Genomic DNA, 20,280 nt, shown 5'->3' on the forward strand with positions numbered 1-20,280 from the left:
TGAAGGGACATATGTGTTTGGGGGTCCATCAACACTAGGTCTTGAAGTTGACCGTGTGTTTGTGACCATTGTTGTGGAAGGCACTGCTGTAAGGGCCTCATGTTTAGTCTTGCATGTGGGACTATTGCTATGCAAGATGCCATAATTCCTAGAATCTTCATGATGAATCTCACAGTGTATTGTTGATTTGGTTGTATGAGTGGTATTAGATTCTGGAAAGCTTGTATCCTTTGTATATTTGGAAAAGCTAGGTCTAGTTCAGTATTTAAGATAGCACCTAGGTACGGTTGTACTTGTGCTGGCTGAATGTGTGTCTTTTGGTAATTTAGAGAGAAACACAGAGTGTGCAGTGTTCCTATCACATAACGAGTGTTTTTTTGGCATTAAGCTTGCTTGATTTTAGTAGCCAAACGTCTAGATATGGAAAGACATGGATGTGTTGTCTTCTTAAGTAAGCCGCTACTACTGTTAGACACTTTGTGAACACTCTTGGAGCTGTTGTTATGTCAAATGGTAACACCTTGAACTGGTAATATTTTCCTGCTATGACAAACCTGAGGTATTTTCTGTGAGCTGGATGGATGGGTATGTGGAAATACGCATCTTTGAGATCTAGAGCAGTCATGTAATCTTGTTTTTGCAGTAGTGGAATAACATCATGCAAAGTTACCATGTGAAAATGCTCTGACAGAATGTATAGATTGAGAAGCCTGAGGTGTAATATGGGCCTGAGAGTGCCGTCTTTCTTGGGAATTAGGAAGTATAGTGAGTATACTCCTGTTCCTTGTTGAGAATGTGGAACTAGTTCTATTGCTTGTTTTAAATAGTAGAGATTGTACCTCTTGTCGTAACAGAACTGCGTGTTTGGGGGACAATTTGTGATATCGTGGAGGGATGTTTGGAGGGGTGGAGATTAATTCTAGACAATAGCCATTGCGGATAATTGATAATACCCAATTGTCTGTTGTGATATTTTGCCAATGAGAGTGGAATTGCTGTAGTCTTTCCCCCATAGGAGATGTGTGGAGTGGAAGGGAAGGATGGAAGTCACTCTTTAGGTTGTGTTGTTGTCTGTTTAGAGGTTTGGAATTTACCTCTATTTCTGAAGCATTAACCTCTATAACATCCCCTAAACCCACCTCGTTGATACTGGGTTTGTTGTCCTGGCTTTGTTTGGGAGGTGGAAGCCTCTGAGGATTGTGCCTTAAAACCTCCTCGAAACTGTGGTCTGCGAAAGGATCCTCTATATGGGGTGGTGTATAAAGCACCCATCGCTTTCGCAGTATCTGAGTCCTTCCTCAGTTTTTCAATAGTGGAGTCTACCTTGGGACCAAAGAGGTGCTTTTTATTGAAAGGCATGTTAAGTACTGCCTGTTTAATTTCTGTTTTAAACCCAGAAGAGCGCAGCCATGCATGTCTTCTGATTGTGATGGCAGTGTTTACACTTCTAGCAGCTGTATCAGCAGTATTGAGGGCAGATCTTATCTGATTATTGCTGATCGATTGTCCCTCTTCTACTACCTGCTGTGCCCTTTTCTGGTGCTCTTTTGGGAGATATTGTATAATATCTTGCATTTCATCCCAATGGGCCCTATCATACCTGGCTAGAACTGCATGAGAATTTGCAATTCTCCACTGATTTGCTGCTTGTGTAGCAACTCTTTCCTGCTGTATCAAATTTTCTACTCTCCTTATCAGGAGGCGGTGCGTCTCCTGAGATTGGATATTTGCCCTTTTTCTTGCTGCACTGACTACAAATGAGTCTGGAGGGACCTGGTGAGTGATGTAATCTAGGTCAGAAGGTGCAGGCTTATACTTCTTATCAATTCTAGGGGTGATAACCCTAGCTCTTACAGGCTCGCTAAAAATTTGGTCTGCGTGTTTAACCATTCCTGGTAACATTGGGAGACACTGGCACCTGGAATGTGTATAAGATAGTGTATTACATAAAAAATCTTCTTCTAACGGTTCAGAGTGCATGGTTACTCCATGATATGCTGCTGCCCTGGATATTACTTGGGTGTATGCAATGGTGTCTACTGGAGGAGAAGGTTTTGATGGGTAAATGTCTGGGTCATTGTCCGGGATTGGATCAGGGTCACAGAGATCCCATTGGTCTTCCGAACCTCCCTGTGAATATAAAGAATGTGTTGGAGAAGGCAGTGGTGGTGGGCTAGTCTGAGGTGAGAAAGAGAGCTGTGGAGACTACTGAGAAAGAGAAGTATGGAGAGGTAGTGGCTTCTATTGTTTTTGCACTTTTGCTGGTGGCTTTACAGAGTCTAGTTCCTCTTGGAAAGCCAGCTTTCTTTTGCTTTTTAAAGGAGGTGCAGTGATAATTCCTCCTGTCTTCTTATGCATATGGATTCTGGACTGACTCTCATCCATAACCTGTAAAATTGGTTCAATCTCAGGCTCTTCCTCAGAAGTCTTATGAGATTCCATGATTGGTCTGGTAATGTCTTAATTTTTTGGAAAGTCCTTGGTTCCTCTGTATGAGGTTTTTTTTCGGCTCCAAAGTGTGTAGTTTTTTCGGTCCCGAAAAAGTATTCGAAGGTCTCGGCTCCGAAGCAGATTGTCAAATTTTCAATTCCGAGGCATGGACTCTTTTACTGGATTCTGAAACGGTGCCTTTAACAGATTTGCTCGACTCCGAAGTGGACGGAGGAGTGGCCTTTTTCGGCACCGACCCCGAAGGACGGTCGCCAACAGTCTTTTTTTTCGGGCCGAACCATGGCCTTCCGGCAGTGGTGCACCCAAGGCCTTTAAATGTCTTTTGTGCAGGGGTGTAGGGGCAGACGTACTCACATTCTGGCCAGCTGTGTTGGGTCTGTCATCTTCCGGATCCTGTTCGGAGTCTGGTCTCGGATGGAGACTGCTGTCTCTGCTCTTCTTCCATGACGTTGAGATGCTCACTGTTTTTCGACGCCAGTTCGAGTCTTCGGGCTCTGAGATCTCAGAGGGTCTTCTTTGACCGAAAAAAATGGCAGGCTGCACAATCTTCCTCCCAATGGTCTGGACAAGGGCACAAGTTACAAACCAAGTGTTGGTCTGTATAGGGGTACTTCGTGTAGCACTGAGGGCAGAATCGGAATGGAGTCTGATCCATCAGGCTTTGCATGCAGTAGGCCCAAACAGGCCAGAGTTGGGTGCACGCGCCCCAAAGGGCAGAAAAATGAAGGTTCCGACAGTTCTTCCGGTTCGATGCTAGATGGGAACGCGATCGAAACAATACCGACGAATAAGGTCTTCTGTGATTTTCCAAATCGAAATCTCAGAGCGAGAGGAAACACGTCCGAACCCGACCACGGAAAGAAGACAATCTAATGGAGTCGATGCCCATGTGCAATGGAACCGAGAGGAGTCAGTCGATCCTGTGACTCCGAAAAGACTTCTTCGAAGAAAAACAACTTATAACAGTCCGAGCCTAACACTAGAAGTCAGAAGAGCTATGTATAGCATGTGTATTTGCAGCTACACATGCCATCAAACATATATAAATAGTTATGTGTAAAAATATCACAGCAATTGTGTAACTGCATTGTTTTATTTAATCTAAGAAACTGGGCCTCACTCTTTTAAAACAACTTGCTTCCAGGGCTGAAGCCTCTCTGCATTACGAAATGAAAGGTAAATTATAAAGTGTACTAAGATTCAAGTAATCCAGAATCTACTGGAATATCGATTATCAAAGACCAGACAATCCAGTGAGATATTTCGTTCTGTATCAACCCTATGGTAAATATATCCTACAGTTATCAAACTGATGCATCTTATTTTTATACATAAGTATTGTAGATTCCTTAACACAAGGGAATAGTCTTGTTGTTTTGAAGGGGGTTTCTGATTGGTAGGGTCTTCATGTAGGGGCCGAATGCTTCCTAAGACGAATCCAAATTTGCAGTCCATAACTTAGATATATAGTAAAATCCCAGGTTCACACTACAGGGATTGTGATTGCTGGAGTTCTTTCAATGGCTGAGTGGATTCAAAAACTAGACATGTTGCGTTAGGCTGGTACGCATTGGAAATGAGCACATCTGTGATCTTCCATCAACAAGAATCCTTGTATGTCTGTTTATCAGTAAATGGAAGAGGCACTTTTATCTTGTTCTACCACAAAAACATACACTTTCCCACTTCCCTCCTATTCTGATTAACAGTAAGAACAGCATCGGGTGGCAGAGACTGACGAGACCCCTTTTATCATGGAAGAATCATGCAAAAACGTGCAAGGAACCAAAGAACTGAAAAACGACGAAACAGCGGCGAATTAAGCAATGAGGAAAATATAAAAAGATAAAAAAGAAACTTTATCCTGTTTGAGTGAGAAGTCTTTTACTATACAGATGTGCATGAGCAAACCAGTTCAGTGGCCGAAGGACTGGATGGAGGAAGAGGGTACTACAAGGTAATTCATATGCTGAAGTGGGCCCCAGCATCCCATTGCAGCTAATGGACCCCTCCAGAACAGTGGTTGGGTGCTTAAGATGGAACGCGGAAGCAGTGGCGGGCTTGTAATAAGAACAGAGGAATCTATGAATCGCTGTTTGTCTGCTCCTGCTGGGCTTCCAATCGTTCCGGAGCTCTGTATTAAAGGTATTACACTAAGCCAAATTATTATACATCCGAGACGTTTTCATTTTATTTGAAGTGCAACAGCCTTAGTACCCAGAAGCATGCTGAGATTTTGCTTCCGTGCTGCTACTTTTAATTTCATTTGTAAAAGCCTTACAAGGATTATGGATGCCTGGCTCTGGTTTCATCACCACCAATGGCACGGTAGGTTTTTAGTTCCCAGCAAAATAATGAAAACTAACGCTTAAAAGGCAAGCAGACAATATTATTTCATGCTCCCTTTAATTTAAAGACTTTACAGCAAAGATCAGGACACGCCTACTGGTATTGGCTGGGCAGCCCTCATAACCGCTCAGTGTAACCCAGAGAAATACGGCAGAAGTGGCACCTGCAACAGTTACTCTACAACAGTGTGCCATGCTGTTATTTTTTCTGAATAGATGATGATCCTGAGATAAATAACAGAGATCTGTATTATAAAATAGGTCTTTATTTCTGATTGAACAATGTATTGCATGTACCAACTACAAACAATGACATTATCTTAGTGTCTCCACTGAAGATGACAACACTGTCTCACTGGACAAAGATGCTTTGAGAAAGGTATACATACATGCGGCTTAGGTAAATAATGAATTATATATCACTGATATTTCACTATCCGTACAACAGAGACTTTCCTCAGCTCTATCCAAGGATCATGCTGCAGAGAATGCGGGACATGCTAAATAAAATGGCCCTCATTGCGGACTCAGAGGATTTTGATGGTGGCATTCTTGCTAGAGGATAAATATAATTCTGCTCCTTGCAGTTGCGCTTTGGATCGTAATTGCTGACACGAGTCAGAGTTTCAAAGGTTAGAATAAGGAATAAACAACTGAATTAGAATTTAGGTGCCAGATTACAGCACATTTCCCTGTCTTTGACCTTTTTCACGAATCAAATCTTGCCAGTTGTTGCCTATATAAGGAATTGCACTAACGTGTGCTCATTTTGCACAACGCAGAATACTAAGATTGAGCCTAAACACTTTTTGTACCCAATCCAGGTATTTCCATGAAAACTGTAATCACGGCCCTCGGATGGGACCAGGGTATGTTGAAGACACAGGACAGGTCTCGGGAAGTGACCAAGCCTTCACAATTGTCACTGTTAGGTTCCACAGGGATTGTAGTGTGTATGGGGCTGGTGGCTCACCATGCACATGTGTCTCAGTGCCTAATATCGGGAAGACACCAGACTCCTCCAATAGACAGTATGAAAAGCCAACCACATCAAGGCTGAATTGTGTAGCAGCACTCGTAGCCTAGGCTGAAGCACAAACCCCAAAAAGCAAATAATTGTGTTATTTGAGCTTCCCTTAATCTCTGGGAAATGTCCCAGGGCAGCGCCTCCCCTTTTCAAATTCATAGGTTCTCAAGTTTTGTTAGGGTGGGATTTTACTACCTCTGCGCTTAGTGGTTTCTCTTGTAACCTCAAAACTCGGAAGAATTGGTGCACAAGTTGCTGTAAACTTTGAATTTGTACACGCAGCACTTGAACTGGTGCCATCGGTTTCAGCTAGTGTGTAAGCTGCTAGAAGGCAAGAGTCTATCTCACTCCAAAAGCATTTAACATCTGGCTTATCATTACTAGCAACGGTACGTTTTCCTGCACTGTCAAAATCAGCTATCACTGCCCATTATGAATTTGGGTCTCATTCTCTACATTGTAGACGGAAGCGGTGGGAAACAAAGCCATCAGTCTCTTGGGCCAGCTGCAGCAGCTGTAGTCTTGGTATCCCAGGCAGCGGCGAGCAGAAACGCCTTCTCGACAACAATGCAGAGATTCTCCTACAAACCGGATACATCTTTGAGCCTGCAGAGCTTCCAGGGTTAATGAAAGATTCTTCTTTCTTCTATGCCCTATTGTTAAAGTATATTTTAATCTCCATAATTTTACTGTGCATATTGAGAAGTATATCAATACTCACTTTGGGCTGGTTGAGACTTTACAGAGTAAAAAGTATGGTAATATGTGAACATACTAGCCAAGACATTAGCAAATAGACTGATACGCTACATCCCTGACCTGGTTCACCCTGACCACACGGGATGTATGCCCCCACTGTGCCACAAGCCATAATATTCAGCACTTCGACAACGCCCTATCCCTAGCAGACCGTCAAAGGGAGCCTGAGGCAACACTACAGGTGAACACAAAGCATTCAACTCTGTAAGCAGGGAATACCTATTCCTATCACTCCACCGGTTGAACTTCGAACTCAAATTCCTCTCCTATGTAAAGCTCCTATACACAGACTTGACAGTGACGTTTTGCACGGTCGGGGTCCTGATCGGATCCATTTCCAATTCAGCAGGGAACGAGACAGGGGTGTCCTCTGTCCCCCTACTATTTGCCCTTGTTATGGCACCGTTGGAGTTGTGGGTCAGGATAGATGCTCAACTCAACAGCTAGGAGTGGAGCCAGGGGCTGTCAGACCGGATTGCACTATATGTGGAGGATGTCTTGTTCTTTCTCACTACCTCCAAGATTTCGAGACCCCATATTATGCAGATAATGCATTTCTTTGGAGAAACATCAGGACTCTATATGAGCCAGTCAAAATCAAGTGTTTCTGGTGGGATGCCCTGTGCGAAATATGAGCTGTGCATCTGGACTGAGGCTGGATGAGGGTGGATTCAAGTACTTAGGTGTTTTTGTATCAGTGGATGTAGCACTCTCGCAGTCCCGTACCCTACAGCCAGCCATGACTTCAATGAGGGAGGAGGTGAAGGTTTGGTCAGTCCTGCTATTATCGCTATCCGGTACATCGGCAAGCTTAAAAATGGTTTAGTTACCAGCTGCAGAACTTCTTATATGCCATCCCGCCATCCTGGTTCTGGAAGATCAATTCCATTCTCAATGGGTTCTTCTGGTGGGGTGGGGTAGTGCTTCCCGTATTGGCTTAAGTAAATGTTTCCAATCGATATACAGTGGAGGTATCGATGTGGCAGACATGTACTCTTACTACTCTGCATCACACCTGCTAATTATTAATGATTGGTGGTACGACCTCTGAGCCTATGCAGTCCAGAAGTGGGCGATGGGAGACACCCTCCTCCTTGCATATCTTTACGACAGAGGTGGTAACAACGACCTCCCTCCAGTGACTCAAGTGGTTCTGAATCTGTTTAAATTGTGACTTCGCCAAATAGATTGGTGGGGGAAACTGATGGAGTGGACACTGCTCTGGCAGGAGTGCATGCTGTGGCAGGTAGCCCTGCAGGAAGGCTTTCGGAAGTGGGACCTCATCGGGCTAGCCACCCTGGGGGACACAATGACTGGAACAGTCCTGAAGTCATTCCAAGACCTGCAGATGGAGTATCAACTCCATTGTAGTCAATTTCATCAACATTTGCAGCTCAGTCATGCCCTGACCCACACAATGTATAATGAACATGCCCGCTCTCCCTGAGGTCAACCTACTAGAGGGTAAACTCCTGTTGGGTAATCTGGATGACCACAAAAAAGCGAACGTATATCAATCTCTCATCTCTAGCAGCCCAGACAAGTTACTCAATCTCAGGGGGCATGGGAGGTGGAAATTGGAACCCTAGAGAACTAACATTGGACTGGGGCCCTAGGGGCATCTTGGGAGGCTACTTCAGCCTGCCTGCGACTAATGCAACTCAAAAATCTCCACAGGGTGTACTACACATGGCACCGCCTGTGGCATATGGGGACAACTGCCTCCCTGGCTTGTCTCCGTTGCCACATGGCAGATGGTACATTCCTACATACAATGATGGGCTGCACCGCGCTAGACCAGTTCTGGCACAGAGTCAAGTCCTGTCTTGGTGAAGTCTTATCCTGGCCGATCCCACTCAATCCAAAAGTGAGCCTCCTACATGTAACAGACAGCCTTGGGCGAATAGATTTTAAAGATCACTCTTGTTTCTAGGATTGACTCTGGTAAAGCAGGATAGAGCTAAGGTATGGAAGGCCAAAGCCCCCCCACTCCCTTGCAACCAGAAAGAAAAGAAACGGATCAATCAATCGGTCTGGAGGTCACGGTGTACCAAGCAAGGGGATGCCTGCAGAAACACTGCAAGATTCGGCAGGGTTGGGTGGATTATAGAGGCACTGTGTTGGACTCATGCCATTCCCTGGAATCATGGATGGATGCAGAGATTTATGTTCAAGGGTGGGGGTAGGGGCGGAAAATGGGAGATCTGTGTTCAAATTGATGTCTGAATGGGTGGGGGGGGGGGGGGGAGAGAGAATCAGACGTGCAGGTTGCTGTTAGTGTTTATGGGTATTTTTACATTATCTTCCTGCGGTTCTTTGCTGGTCCACTAGGCCATGGATCATTGCCAAGACTCAATAAAATATGTTATGAAAAAAAATATAGTAATGATCTATAATCTCCAATCAAATCCAGCTTCTTGCACACAATCTGGATTGCAAATATACTTTATTTCTCAAGGACACAGAGGACTAAAATCTGTGAATTGTGGTACTTGCGATGCAGTGGTGTCCACTAAAACACTACTGTGGCATTCCTTAAGCAATCAGACATTACAAATTATGTTGAGCAAGTTTCAGAGTATTATCAGCACTAGACTCTGCATGCCAAAGGTAAATGAGGGAACATACTTTATATGAGTATAAGGAACAACAATCTTTAAAATGCTCCAGCATTCCAGAGAGGAATACTAAGAATACAAAACAAATGTTCTAAATGGAAGAGTTTTAATTTTTTTAACTACTGGCTACTGAAAAAAATCTGTTCCTCACACAGATGTAGATCTCAGGTGGAGTCTGTGTCCTGGTGCATTAGTGTTTCAGAGGAGGTATTGTCACTTCAAAACTTAAGTTCTTCTCTGAAGAAAATAAAGTAACTTACTGAGTCCAACACTAGATGGCAGGAGTGTTCATAGTATGTAATCGGTAACAGTACATGATGTAAACGCTCAGCCCTATATATATATATATATATATATATATATATATATATATAGAGAGAAAGAGAGAGAGAGTGTCTATAAATGTGTTCACACACACACATATATATGGAAAATGTCACTTACCCAGTGTACATCTGTTCGTGGCATGAGACGCTGCAGATTCACATGCTGTGCATATCCCGCCATCTAGTGTTGGGCTCGGAGTGTTACAAGTTGTTTTTCTTCGAAGAAGTCTTTTCGAGTCACAAGATCGAGGGACTCCTCCCATTTCGGCTCCATTGCGCATGGGCGTCGACTCCATCTTAGATTGTTTTCCCCGCAGAGGGTGAGGTAGGAGTTGTGTATATAGTAATAGTGCCCATGCAATGGAGTAAGTATGTATGTACATAATGTGACTAAAAGTATTATATTTACAAATTTACAAATGTACAAGTTTAATTTTAATCAACTTATAACGGCTACAGGCTCCTGGGGAGGTGGGAGGGCGCATGTGAATCTGCAGCGTCTCATGCCACGAACAGATGTACACTGGGTAAGTGACATTTTCCGTTCGATGGCATGTGTAGCTGCAGATACACATGCTGTGCATAGACTAGTAAGCAGTTATCTCCCCAAAAGCGGTGGTTTAGCCTGTAGGAGTTGAAGTTGTTTGAAATAATGTCCTTAGTACTGCTTGTCCTACTGTGGCTTGTTGTGTTGTTAACACATCCACGCAGTAATGTTTAGTGAATGTATGAGGCGTAGACCATGTGGCTGCCTTACAGATTTCTGTCATTGGTATATTCCCTAGAAAGGCCATTGTGGCGCCTTTCTTTCTAGTGAAGTGTGCCTTCGGTGTATTAGGCAGTTCTCTCTTAGCTTTAACATAACAGGTTTGAATACATTTAACTATCCATCTGGCAATGCCTTGTTTGGATATTGGATTTCCTGTATGAGGTTTTAGGTAAGCTACAAATAATTGTTTTGTTTTGCGAAACTGTTTGGTTCTATCAATGTAGTACATTAGAGCTCTTTTTATGTCTAATGTATGCAATGCTCTTTCAGCTACAGAGTCTGGTTGTGGAAAAAACACTGGGAGTTCCACAGTTTGGTTTAAGTGGATCGGTGATATAACTTTTGGCAAAAATTTGGGATTTGTGCGTAGAACCACTTTATGTTTGTGTATTTGTATAAAGGGTTCCTGTATGGTAAAGGCTTGTATTTCACTTACTCTTCTGAGAGATGTGATAGCTATTAGGAAGGCTACTTTCCAAGTTAAGTATTGCATTTCACAAGAGTGCATGGGTTCGAATGGTGGACCCATGAGTCGCGTTAATACAATATTGAGGTTCCACGAAGGAACTGGTGGTGTTCTCGGTGGAATGATCCTTTTTAGACCGTCCATAAATGCTTTTATGACTGGGATTCTAAATAGTGAAGTTGAATGTGTAATTTGCAGATAAGCAGAAATTGCTGTGAGATGTATTTTAATGGATGAAAAAGCTAACTTAGATTTTTGTAAGTGTAGTAAGTAGCTTACAATGTGTTTAGCGGACGCGTGTAATGGTTGAATTTGATTATTATGACAGTAATAAACAAATCGTTTCCATTTATTTGCGTAGCAATGTCTTGTAGTAGGTTTTCTAGCCTGTTTGATGACCTCCATACATTCTTGTGTAAGGTCTAGGTGTCCGAATCCTAAGAATTCAGGAGCCAGATTGCTAGATTGAGCGATGCTGGATTCGGGTGTCTGATCTGCTGTTTGTGTTGAGTTAACAGATCTGGTCTTTTTGGTAGTTTGATATGAGGCACTACTGACAGGTCTAGTAGCGTTGTGTACCAAGGTTGTCGTGCCCAAGTTGGTGCTATTAGTATTAGTTTGAGTTTGTTTTGACTCAATTTGTTTACTAGATACGGAATGAGTGGGAGAGGGGGAAAAGCGTAAGCAAATATCCTTGACCAACTCATCCATAACGCATTGCCTTTGGAGTGAGGCTGTGGGTACCTGGATGCGAAGTTTTGGCATTTTGCGTTTTCTTTTGTTGCGAATAGGTCTATTTGCGGTGTTCCCCAGTTTTGGAAGTAGGTTTGTAGTATCTGGGGATGAATCTACCATTCGTGGATCTGTTGGTGATCTTGACTGAGATTGTCTGCCAACTGGTTTTGAATTCCTGGGATGTATTGCGCTATTAGACGAATGTGATTGTGAATCGCCCAATGGCAACTCTTCTGTGCTAAGAGACACAGTTGTGATGAGTGTGTGCCTCCCTGTTTGTTTAAGTAATACATTGTTGTCATGTTGTCTGTTTTGACAAGAATGTGTTTGTGGGCTATTAGCGGTTGAAATGCTTTTAACGCTAGAAACACTGCTAGTAGTTCTAGCTGATTAATATGAAGTTGTTTCTGCTGAATGTCCCATTGTCCCTGGATGCTGTGTTGGTTGAGGTGTGCTCCCCACCCTACCATGGAAGCATCTGTTGTGATTACGTATTGAGGCACTGGGTCCTGGAAAGGCCTCCCTTGATTTAAATTTGAATTGTGATGTGCTTTTATGGTATTTACTTTTACCGAAATAAAGCTAACGAACGAACGAACGAACAATTTAAATTTACATGATTCCACCATTGTAGCGAGGTGTGTGTTTGGCGGTCTATCAACACTAGATCTTGAAGTTGACCCTGTGCTTGTGTCCATTGTGTTGCTAGGCACTGTTGTAAGGGTCGCATGTGTAATCTTGCGTTTGGGACAATGGCTATGCATGAGGACATCATGCCTAGTAGTTTCATCACTAATTTTACCTGATACTTCTGGTTTGGGTGTATGCTTTGTATTACGTTTTGGAATGCTTGTACCCTTTGTGGACTTGGAGTGGCAATCCCTTTTTTTGTGTTGATTGTTGCTCCTAAGTATTGTTGTATTTGACACAGCTGTAGGTGTGATTTTTGGTAGTTTAGTGAGAAACCCAGTTTGTGAAGGGTTTCCATGACGTATTTTGTGTGTTGAAGACACTGTTCCTGAGTGTTGGTTTTGATTAACCAATTGTCTAGATACGGGAATACGTGTATGTGCTGTCTTCTGATATGTGCAGCTACTACTGCAAGGCATTTTGTAAATACCCTTTGTGCTGTTGTTATCCCGAATGGTAACACTTTGAACTGGTAATGTACTCCTTGAATTACAAACCTTAAGTATTTCCTGTGTGAAGGATGTATGGGTATATGGAAGTACGCATCTTTGAGATCTAAAGTTGACATGTAGTCTTGTTGTTTGAGCAAGGGGATTACGTCTTGAAGTGTCACCATGTGAAAGTGATATGATTTGATGTAAAGATTTAGGGGGTCATTCTGACCCCCGCGGGCGGGGGAAGCCGCCCGCCTGGCGGGAACCGCCAGAAGACCGTACCGCGGTCAAAAGACCGCAGCGGTCATTCTGACTTTACCGTTGGGCTGGCGGGCGACTGCCAAAAGGCCGCCCGCCCGCCCAGCGGGAAAGCCCCAGCAACGAGGATGCCGGCTCCGAATGGAGCCGGTGGAGTTGCAGGTGTGCGACGGGTGCAGTTGCACCCGTCGCGATTTTCAGTGTCTGCCAAGCAGACACTGAAAATCTCAATGGGGCCCTGTTAGGGGGCCCCTGCAGGGCCCATGCCAGTGGCATGGGCACTGCAGGGGCCCCCAGGGGCCCCACGACACCCGTTCATGCCATCCAGGTTTCTGGCGGTGAAAACAGCCAGAAACAGGATGGCGGGAAGGGGGTCGGAATCCCCATGGCGGCGCTGCTTGCAGCGCCGCCGTGGAGGATTCCCTGGGGCCGCGGGAAACCGGTGGGAAACCGCTGGTTTCCCTTTTCTGACCGCAGCTGTACCGCCGTGGTCAGAATGGCCCCAGAAGCACCGCCAGCCTGTTGGCGGTGCTTCCGCGGTCGTTGGCCCTGGCGGTCCATGACCGCCAGGGTCAGAATGACCCCCTTAGTGTTCTGAGATCTAAGATGGGTCTCAGAGTTTTGTCCTTTTTGGGTATTAGAAAATACAGGGAATAAACACCTGTTCCTTTCTGATGGTTGGGTACTAGTTCTATTGCGTCTTTTTGTAACAACGCTTGGACTTCTATTTGTAATAGATCTAAGTGCTGTTTGGACATGTTGTGTGTTCTTGGAGGCACATTTGGTGGTAATTGTAGGAATTCTATGCAATAAGCATGCTGGATAATGGCTAGGACCCATGAGTCTGTTGTTATTTCCTCCCCAATCTGGTAATAATCGGTTAGTCTCCCCCCCACTGGTGTTATGTGTTGGGGATTTGTGACACTGAAGTCACAGTTTGTTTTGAGGGGTCTTTGGACTTTGGAACTTCCCTCTAGTTTTAGGGAACTGTCCACCTCTGTATTGTCCCCGAAAGCCTCCTCTCTGATACTGGCTCTGGTATGTGGGTCTGGTTTGTGAGGTTGAGGGTTCTGTGGTTTGGCCCCGAAACCCCCCTCTAAATTGTGTCTTCCTAAAAGTGCCTCTGCTCTGTGGGGAGTATAGCGTGCCCATGGCCTTGGCCGTATCTGTATCCTTTTTCAGCTTCTCGATAGCTGTGTCCACTTCCGGCCCAAACAACTGCTGTCCATTAAAAGGCATATTAAGCACAGCCTGTTGGATTTCGGGCTTGAATCCTGAGGTGCGTAGCCATGCGTGTCTCCGAATTGTGACCGCTGTATTTACAGTTCTTGCATCTGTGTCTGCTGCGTCCATTGCCGATCGTATCTGGTTATTCGAGATACTTTGGCCCTCTTCCACCACTTGTGCACGCTTTTGGAATTCTTTGGGCAGATGTTCAATAAAGTGCTGCATTTCATCCCAGTGGGCTCTGTTATATCTTGACAGCAAAGCCTGTGAGTTGGCAATGCGCCATTGATTGGCTGCTTGTGCTGCCAATCTTTTCCCTGCTGCGTCGAACTTGCGACTTTCTTTGTCGGGTGGTGGTGCATCTCCGGAGGTGTGTGAATTCGCCCTTTTACGTGCTGCGCCTACTACTACTGAGTCCGGTGTCAGTTGCTGCATGATGTACATAGGGTCTGTTGGGGGAGGCTTGTACTTTTTCACCACCCTAGGAGTGATGGCCCTTACGGGTTCTTGAAATACTTGCTTTGCGTGTTTCAACATTCCCGGTAACATCGGAAGACTCTGGTACTGACTATGTGTGGACGACAGAGTATTAAATAAAAAGTCATCTTCAATTGGTTCAGCGTGCAGTGTCACGTTGTGAAAAGCAGCTGCTCTGGACACCACCTGTGTGTAAGCAGTACTGTCTTCAGGTGGTGATGGTCTTGCTGGGTACCAGTCGGGACTATTATCTGACACAGGCGCATCATAAAGATCCCATGCATCTGGGTCATCTTGGCTCATGCCTGTGTGCGTTGGAGGCTGCATCATAGGTGGGCTAGCAATTGGTGATGGTTGCGGTGAGCGTTGTGGTGAGCGTTGTGGTGATGGTGGCGGAGTTACTTGTTTTGCCACCTTTGCCTGTGGTTGTTTATCTTTATCTTGGAAAGCAAGTTTCCTTTTCATCCTTATAGGAGGGAGAGTTCTTATCTTCCCCGTCTCCTTTTGGATATGGAGCCTTCTCTGTGTATAATCTGGCTCCCCTGCTTCTAGCTCTTGTCCGAATTTATGACTTTGCATTTGTGTGGAAAGCCCTTGTTCCTCGGTGTAGGAACTTGTCTTCGGCTCCGAAGCCGGATGTTTCGGTATCGAAACCTTTTCAACAGTCTTTTTCGGCTCCGAAGCCACTTTTTTGAGTTTCGGTGTTCCAATCTCTTGGTGCCGGTATCTCGATGTCGAGATTGTTCTGAACCAGTGACTCGGGACCGAGTGTGTTCTGTGCTGGTATCTCGACCGGAGTCGGATGACTTCGACCCATGTGTGCCCTTTTTCGGTGCCGATTGACGGTCACCGATTTTTTGGGTTAAGCCATGGCCTGCCGGCGGTGGCGTCCCCTGGGCTTTGATGATTTTTACGTGAGTTTTGGCCGGGCTGTTTTACTCACGGTTTTCGGCGTCTGTTCTGTTTCGGCCTCGTCTGAGTCCGAGTCAGCAATGGAGAAGGTTTCTTCTTCCTGCAAGTCGTAGTGTCCTGACGGCGCCGACGCCATTTGAAGCCTTCTTGCTCTCCGGTCCCTCAGCGTTTTCCTCGACTGAAACGCTCGACAGGCCTCACAGGTATCCTCTTTGTGTTCGGGAGACAAATACAAATTACAGACCAAATGTTGATCTGTGTAAGGATACTTGTTGTGGCATTCGGGGCAGAAGCGGAATAGGGTCTGTTCCATTAGTCTTGTAGAAGCACGTGGTCGGGCCGACCAGGCCCCGCCGGGGAATCGAAACCCCGAAGGGCCACCGGAGCTCTTCAAAATTCGGTGTCGATCTGCGTTAGCTAACCCGATACCGAACGCAAGCAATTCCGTCGAATTTTCCGATATCTAACTAACTTTCCGAACCGAAACACGGAGCGAAGAGGAACACGTCTGAACCCGAAGGCGGAAAGAAAACAGTCTAAAATGGAGTCGACGTCCATGCGCAATGGAGCCAAAATGGGATGAGTCCCTCGATCTCGTGACTCGAAAAGACTTCTTCAAAGAAAAACAACTTGTAACACTCCGAGCCCAGCACTAGATGGCGGGATATGCACAGCATGTGTATCTGCAGATACACATGCCATCGTACATATATATATATATATATATATATATGACAACACTTTCTTTGACCGCGCTCTGACCTTCCATTATGTGGACGAAGGGCACCAACTTAGATGTGCAGGAAAAATATGAATTACATGAATATCTGGAAACTAGACAGGATGTGTATGACCACAATACAGCTATGAGTGTGGCTGCTGCTTTGCAATAAGTGACTTGTTCAAGTTATACTGTGCCCGTAGATATCCTGCAGAAGTTATCCACGAAGCAAAAATAATACAATATGCATGGAACTTGAGATGGCGTAATCTGATGCTGTACTCACTAGTAGGAAGTTAAAGTCATCAACTGTATGCACAATAAAAGTTCACACGGAATTTATATTCATTTAGTATCAACGGTCTTGCCCTTTTTTTATCTCGTTGGATACTGATGCTGTCCTAACACATTATGGGCCTGATTACAACTTTGGAGGAGGGTGTTAATCCGTCCCAAATGTGACGGATATCCTACCCACCGTATTAAGAGTTCCATAGGATATAATGGACTCGTAATACGGCGGGTGGCATATCCGTCAAATTTGGTACAGATTAACACCCTCCTCCAAAGTTGTAATCAGGCCCTATGTATTGTTTAAATATGGTGAAAAAACATGTAAACAAAATACAGTTAAAAAGTCATTGGTGAAGGTGAAGTTGCAAAAAAAAAAAATGGCAATGCTTCTACAATATTTTGTTGCAGTTTCTGAGTTATGGAGAGGAAATACTTGCCTGCAAATTACAGGCTCCTGCTGCCTTGTATGCTGCCTGATGGAATTGTTTGCAGCCTGATAAAGGTCTAGTCAAGTGAATGTGGGTTGGGGGAATGCGTTGTTTCTTTTGAACAAGAAAAAGGATCTCAGGACAGAAACAAACTTCATAGTTCAAATCCCACCATAGTCCTCCACTTTCACGGTAGCATCCTCAATACATTAGCTAACGCCATTGGGAATCATTCTCCATGTACAAATGGCAAGAAATTAGCACATTCACACCACACATCTCTCCCAAAACAAAGTAGGGCACGATTTTCTCTACTTACACATGTCTTTTGACAAGCACTTACTGGACAGAAAATGCTGGGAGGCAGGTCCAAAGTCCCGGTGTGCTTCTTTCAGCTGCTTAAGGCGATCTTGCACAGCCCCCTGCACAGACACAGACATCAGAAAAGGACAACTGTTAATATGGCGACAGTTGAGATAATGGACAAGTTGCAGGCTCTATCCATGACCTGTCTTATTATCAATGTGTGGGAGAGGTAAAACGTTAGGGAAGAAGGTTTAGAGCAAGCTGTGAGTATGAGTATAAAAGGCCTCCTGTTACCATCCGACATACGAATAGGGCCGTGTTAGGTAAACACAAGCACACTATTTACACAGGGACAATTTTTAGGCATTATCAGGTGTATTTTAATTCATAGACGGGCTTAGCTTTTGATAACAGTGACTCTGGACAAGCAAACGCCAATGCAGTTATTTCATGTAACACAAAAAGAAGCACTCAAAAATATTTTTTCATTTTTAATTCATTCAGGCAGCGATAGAACTTAGTATAATGATAATTCTATTAACAAACCCTTCCTCATCTTTGGCTGGGACATGAAAAGATAAGCCACTGTCCCACTAAAACTGTTTACCAGTGGCAGACGCACAGTGGCACTTGACGCACTAGACGTACACTACCACTACTGTATTTGGCATATCTATAAATCCATGTTGGCAGGAAGCCCTCCAATGTGTCCAGAAGATGGAGTGTTGCCTCTACACCAATCTGTTTCATAAATGTCACTGCACAACACGTGACCAGTGCTTTAAATGGAAAAAAATAAGTGCAGGTACTCACTAAAAAGAGTGGTGGACTGGTGTGGTGTTTGGAGTGGGCATAAGAGTGGTGCTAAGGGCGGGGCTCGGTTTTTTAACATTCTAAGCTTTGTAGGCCAGAAATCTGCATGCACTGTAAGAATGAACGATGTATCTGTCCATGAGTTATTACACTAATGGCCATTTATATAGTACTTATATAAAAAGTGGTGATTATTAACCAAAGTAATCCTTCTTTAGCAATCTTAAAATAACAATGTATTGAGGAAAAAACAGCAACATTCCCAATGTATGCCTTGCTGTTTTCATGTATTTCCTTGATGCAGGTTCATGAATCATTAAGCTATATCCCAAGAATTTTAAAGACAGGTAACACAAGGATCTCTGCAGCAAAAACAATAACCGACTGAGCTACCTACATAAACAAATCTGTGATCTGCATGTTTCGTTCTGCGCATTATGGCAGACACGTTGATCCAGCCTTCCAGGGGGGCCTCTGATAGAGCCAGCTCTGTTCTGGAGAGAGTCTCGCCCAGATGACCTTGACTAATTCTTAAACAGATTGTTTTAAATAGTGTTTTCCTTTAATATATTTTTAATGTAGGTGATGTTTGCATTTTACAGGCAAATGTTGTGTTTATGTGTTTATGCAACCTCCATAAAAAAGTTTATTGTATCTCAAAACAGTACCTCACACATGAGAAAAGGGATGGTGTCACAGAGATTATAGTAATAGTGAGCTGATACTGTGTTAATAACTTAAAATCAGGTCACTTTCCCAGAATACTAGATGTAAACACATTTAGAATTTTGCCGAGTGTGTCTGTGCACTGACAGTGTCCTTGCCAAAGAGGGCACAAAAGAGCTGAAACTGGATCATAAATTCAAAGCTGTGCCAAACAGGGGCACCCTAAATACGTCTGGCCAAGGGCCACGAAAACCTTAAGATGTCCCTGACTTAAACATACATTTCATACTCTGAATCACCTTCAGTTTCACACAAACACAAGTTCCACATTTCATTCTCACAGGCATAACTGTGCTTGCAAACTCGCACACTTTTGGCTTTTAATTTCCATCTCTCACATGCTTTCTGCTTTCTCCCATTGTGAAGCATTTTCGTTTTTCTCTTCCTCTGTCTTTTGCCTGCAGTAAATTCTTGAGGCAGAAAAATAAGTGGCGGCCCCCAAAAATATGTGCCGGCGCTCCGCACCAGAGAAGAAACCACTGCCTCAAATTAAGCACTGCTCACATGTTCTATTTTTACACATACACTGCTGGACAGTGGCAGCTCTCAAAAATGTTGTAGATCCTGCACCAGAAGCAGTGCCCTGGAGGATTCGGTATTCACCATAAAAAATACAAATAAAATGGTAATTGTTGATCTTTGTTCTATGCATAATGTGTGTGGACTTCCACAAAATATGTGAGCAGGGGCTGGTAGTCCCAAGTGTCCTCCTATGTAACATTTTAAATCCATCCCTGATTTTTATAATACATGCTTTATTGCTGAGATTTTTTTTAATATCTTGCGTAGAATGAAAAAAAACTACAAATCCCAAAATGCACAGGTTTGGCCTCTAAAATTCAAGAATTTATGAAAATGTCACATCTTCCAAGGAACATCTTTCATGTAACAATTGGTTTGGATCTGGTCTTCCATTTAAAGCAAGAGGTTGCCACTTGTAGAACGCTAAAAAAAAAAAATTATTTTGCCTCTAATGTTGTTTTTCTTTGAGATTAATCGGGAAAGATAGTGGAGAGGGCAGGGATTTTCTTTCACGCAAACGTCTTCACTTTAAAAACACTGATGGGTGCAAAAGTGCAGCCATTTTAAACAAGGGGCTTACTAAACAAGCTGCACTGCCCTGAACAATGCTTCCCGCACCCCTGCCCATTAGGTTTCACAATCACCTTTTACCCTCACCTTTTAAGCTAAAGATAGCGCCCTGCAGCCACACCCCTCCCCTCCCCTAGTAACTTTCACAGCAGCTCAGGTAGCTCACCTAGGCCTAAAAACAAGAGCCGCTGCTCCGGCGCTCTTACAGCAGCTCAGCCCCGGCTTCCACCCTTTGAGAGGCATTTGAAACTGAAACTGCTGCCGAGGCAGGAGTTCATGAGCAGCACCACCTGTGTCAATGCCAGGACCCCCATGAGTACCGGTACTCTCCTTCTCTGGTAGTTCTGGTACTCAAGAGGAGAAAATAAAAAAGTGCTGGTACTCCATACCGGTGAGTACCGGC

General features: G+C 44.2%; 1 protein-coding gene across 7 annotated transcripts in view; it reads right to left on the bottom strand.

Annotated features, from left to right (window-relative positions):
* The window catches only part of UTRN (utrophin), a 1,374,288-nt gene that overhangs the window by 311,721 nt on the left and 1,042,287 nt on the right, over positions 1-20,280 (bottom strand). For all 7 annotated transcript variants that reach the window (XM_069235249.1, XM_069235248.1, XM_069235247.1 and 4 more), the window contains one exon: positions 17,284-17,362. In XM_069235249.1, coding sequence (XP_069091350.1) covers positions 17,284-17,362 — 79 coding nt within the window. The remainder of the gene's footprint in view (positions 1-17,283; positions 17,363-20,280) is intronic.

Source organism: Pleurodeles waltl, chromosome 5 (assembly GCF_031143425.1).
Source record: "Pleurodeles waltl isolate 20211129_DDA chromosome 5, aPleWal1.hap1.20221129, whole genome shotgun sequence".
NCBI lineage: Eukaryota > Metazoa > Chordata > Amphibia > Caudata > Salamandridae > Pleurodeles > Pleurodeles waltl.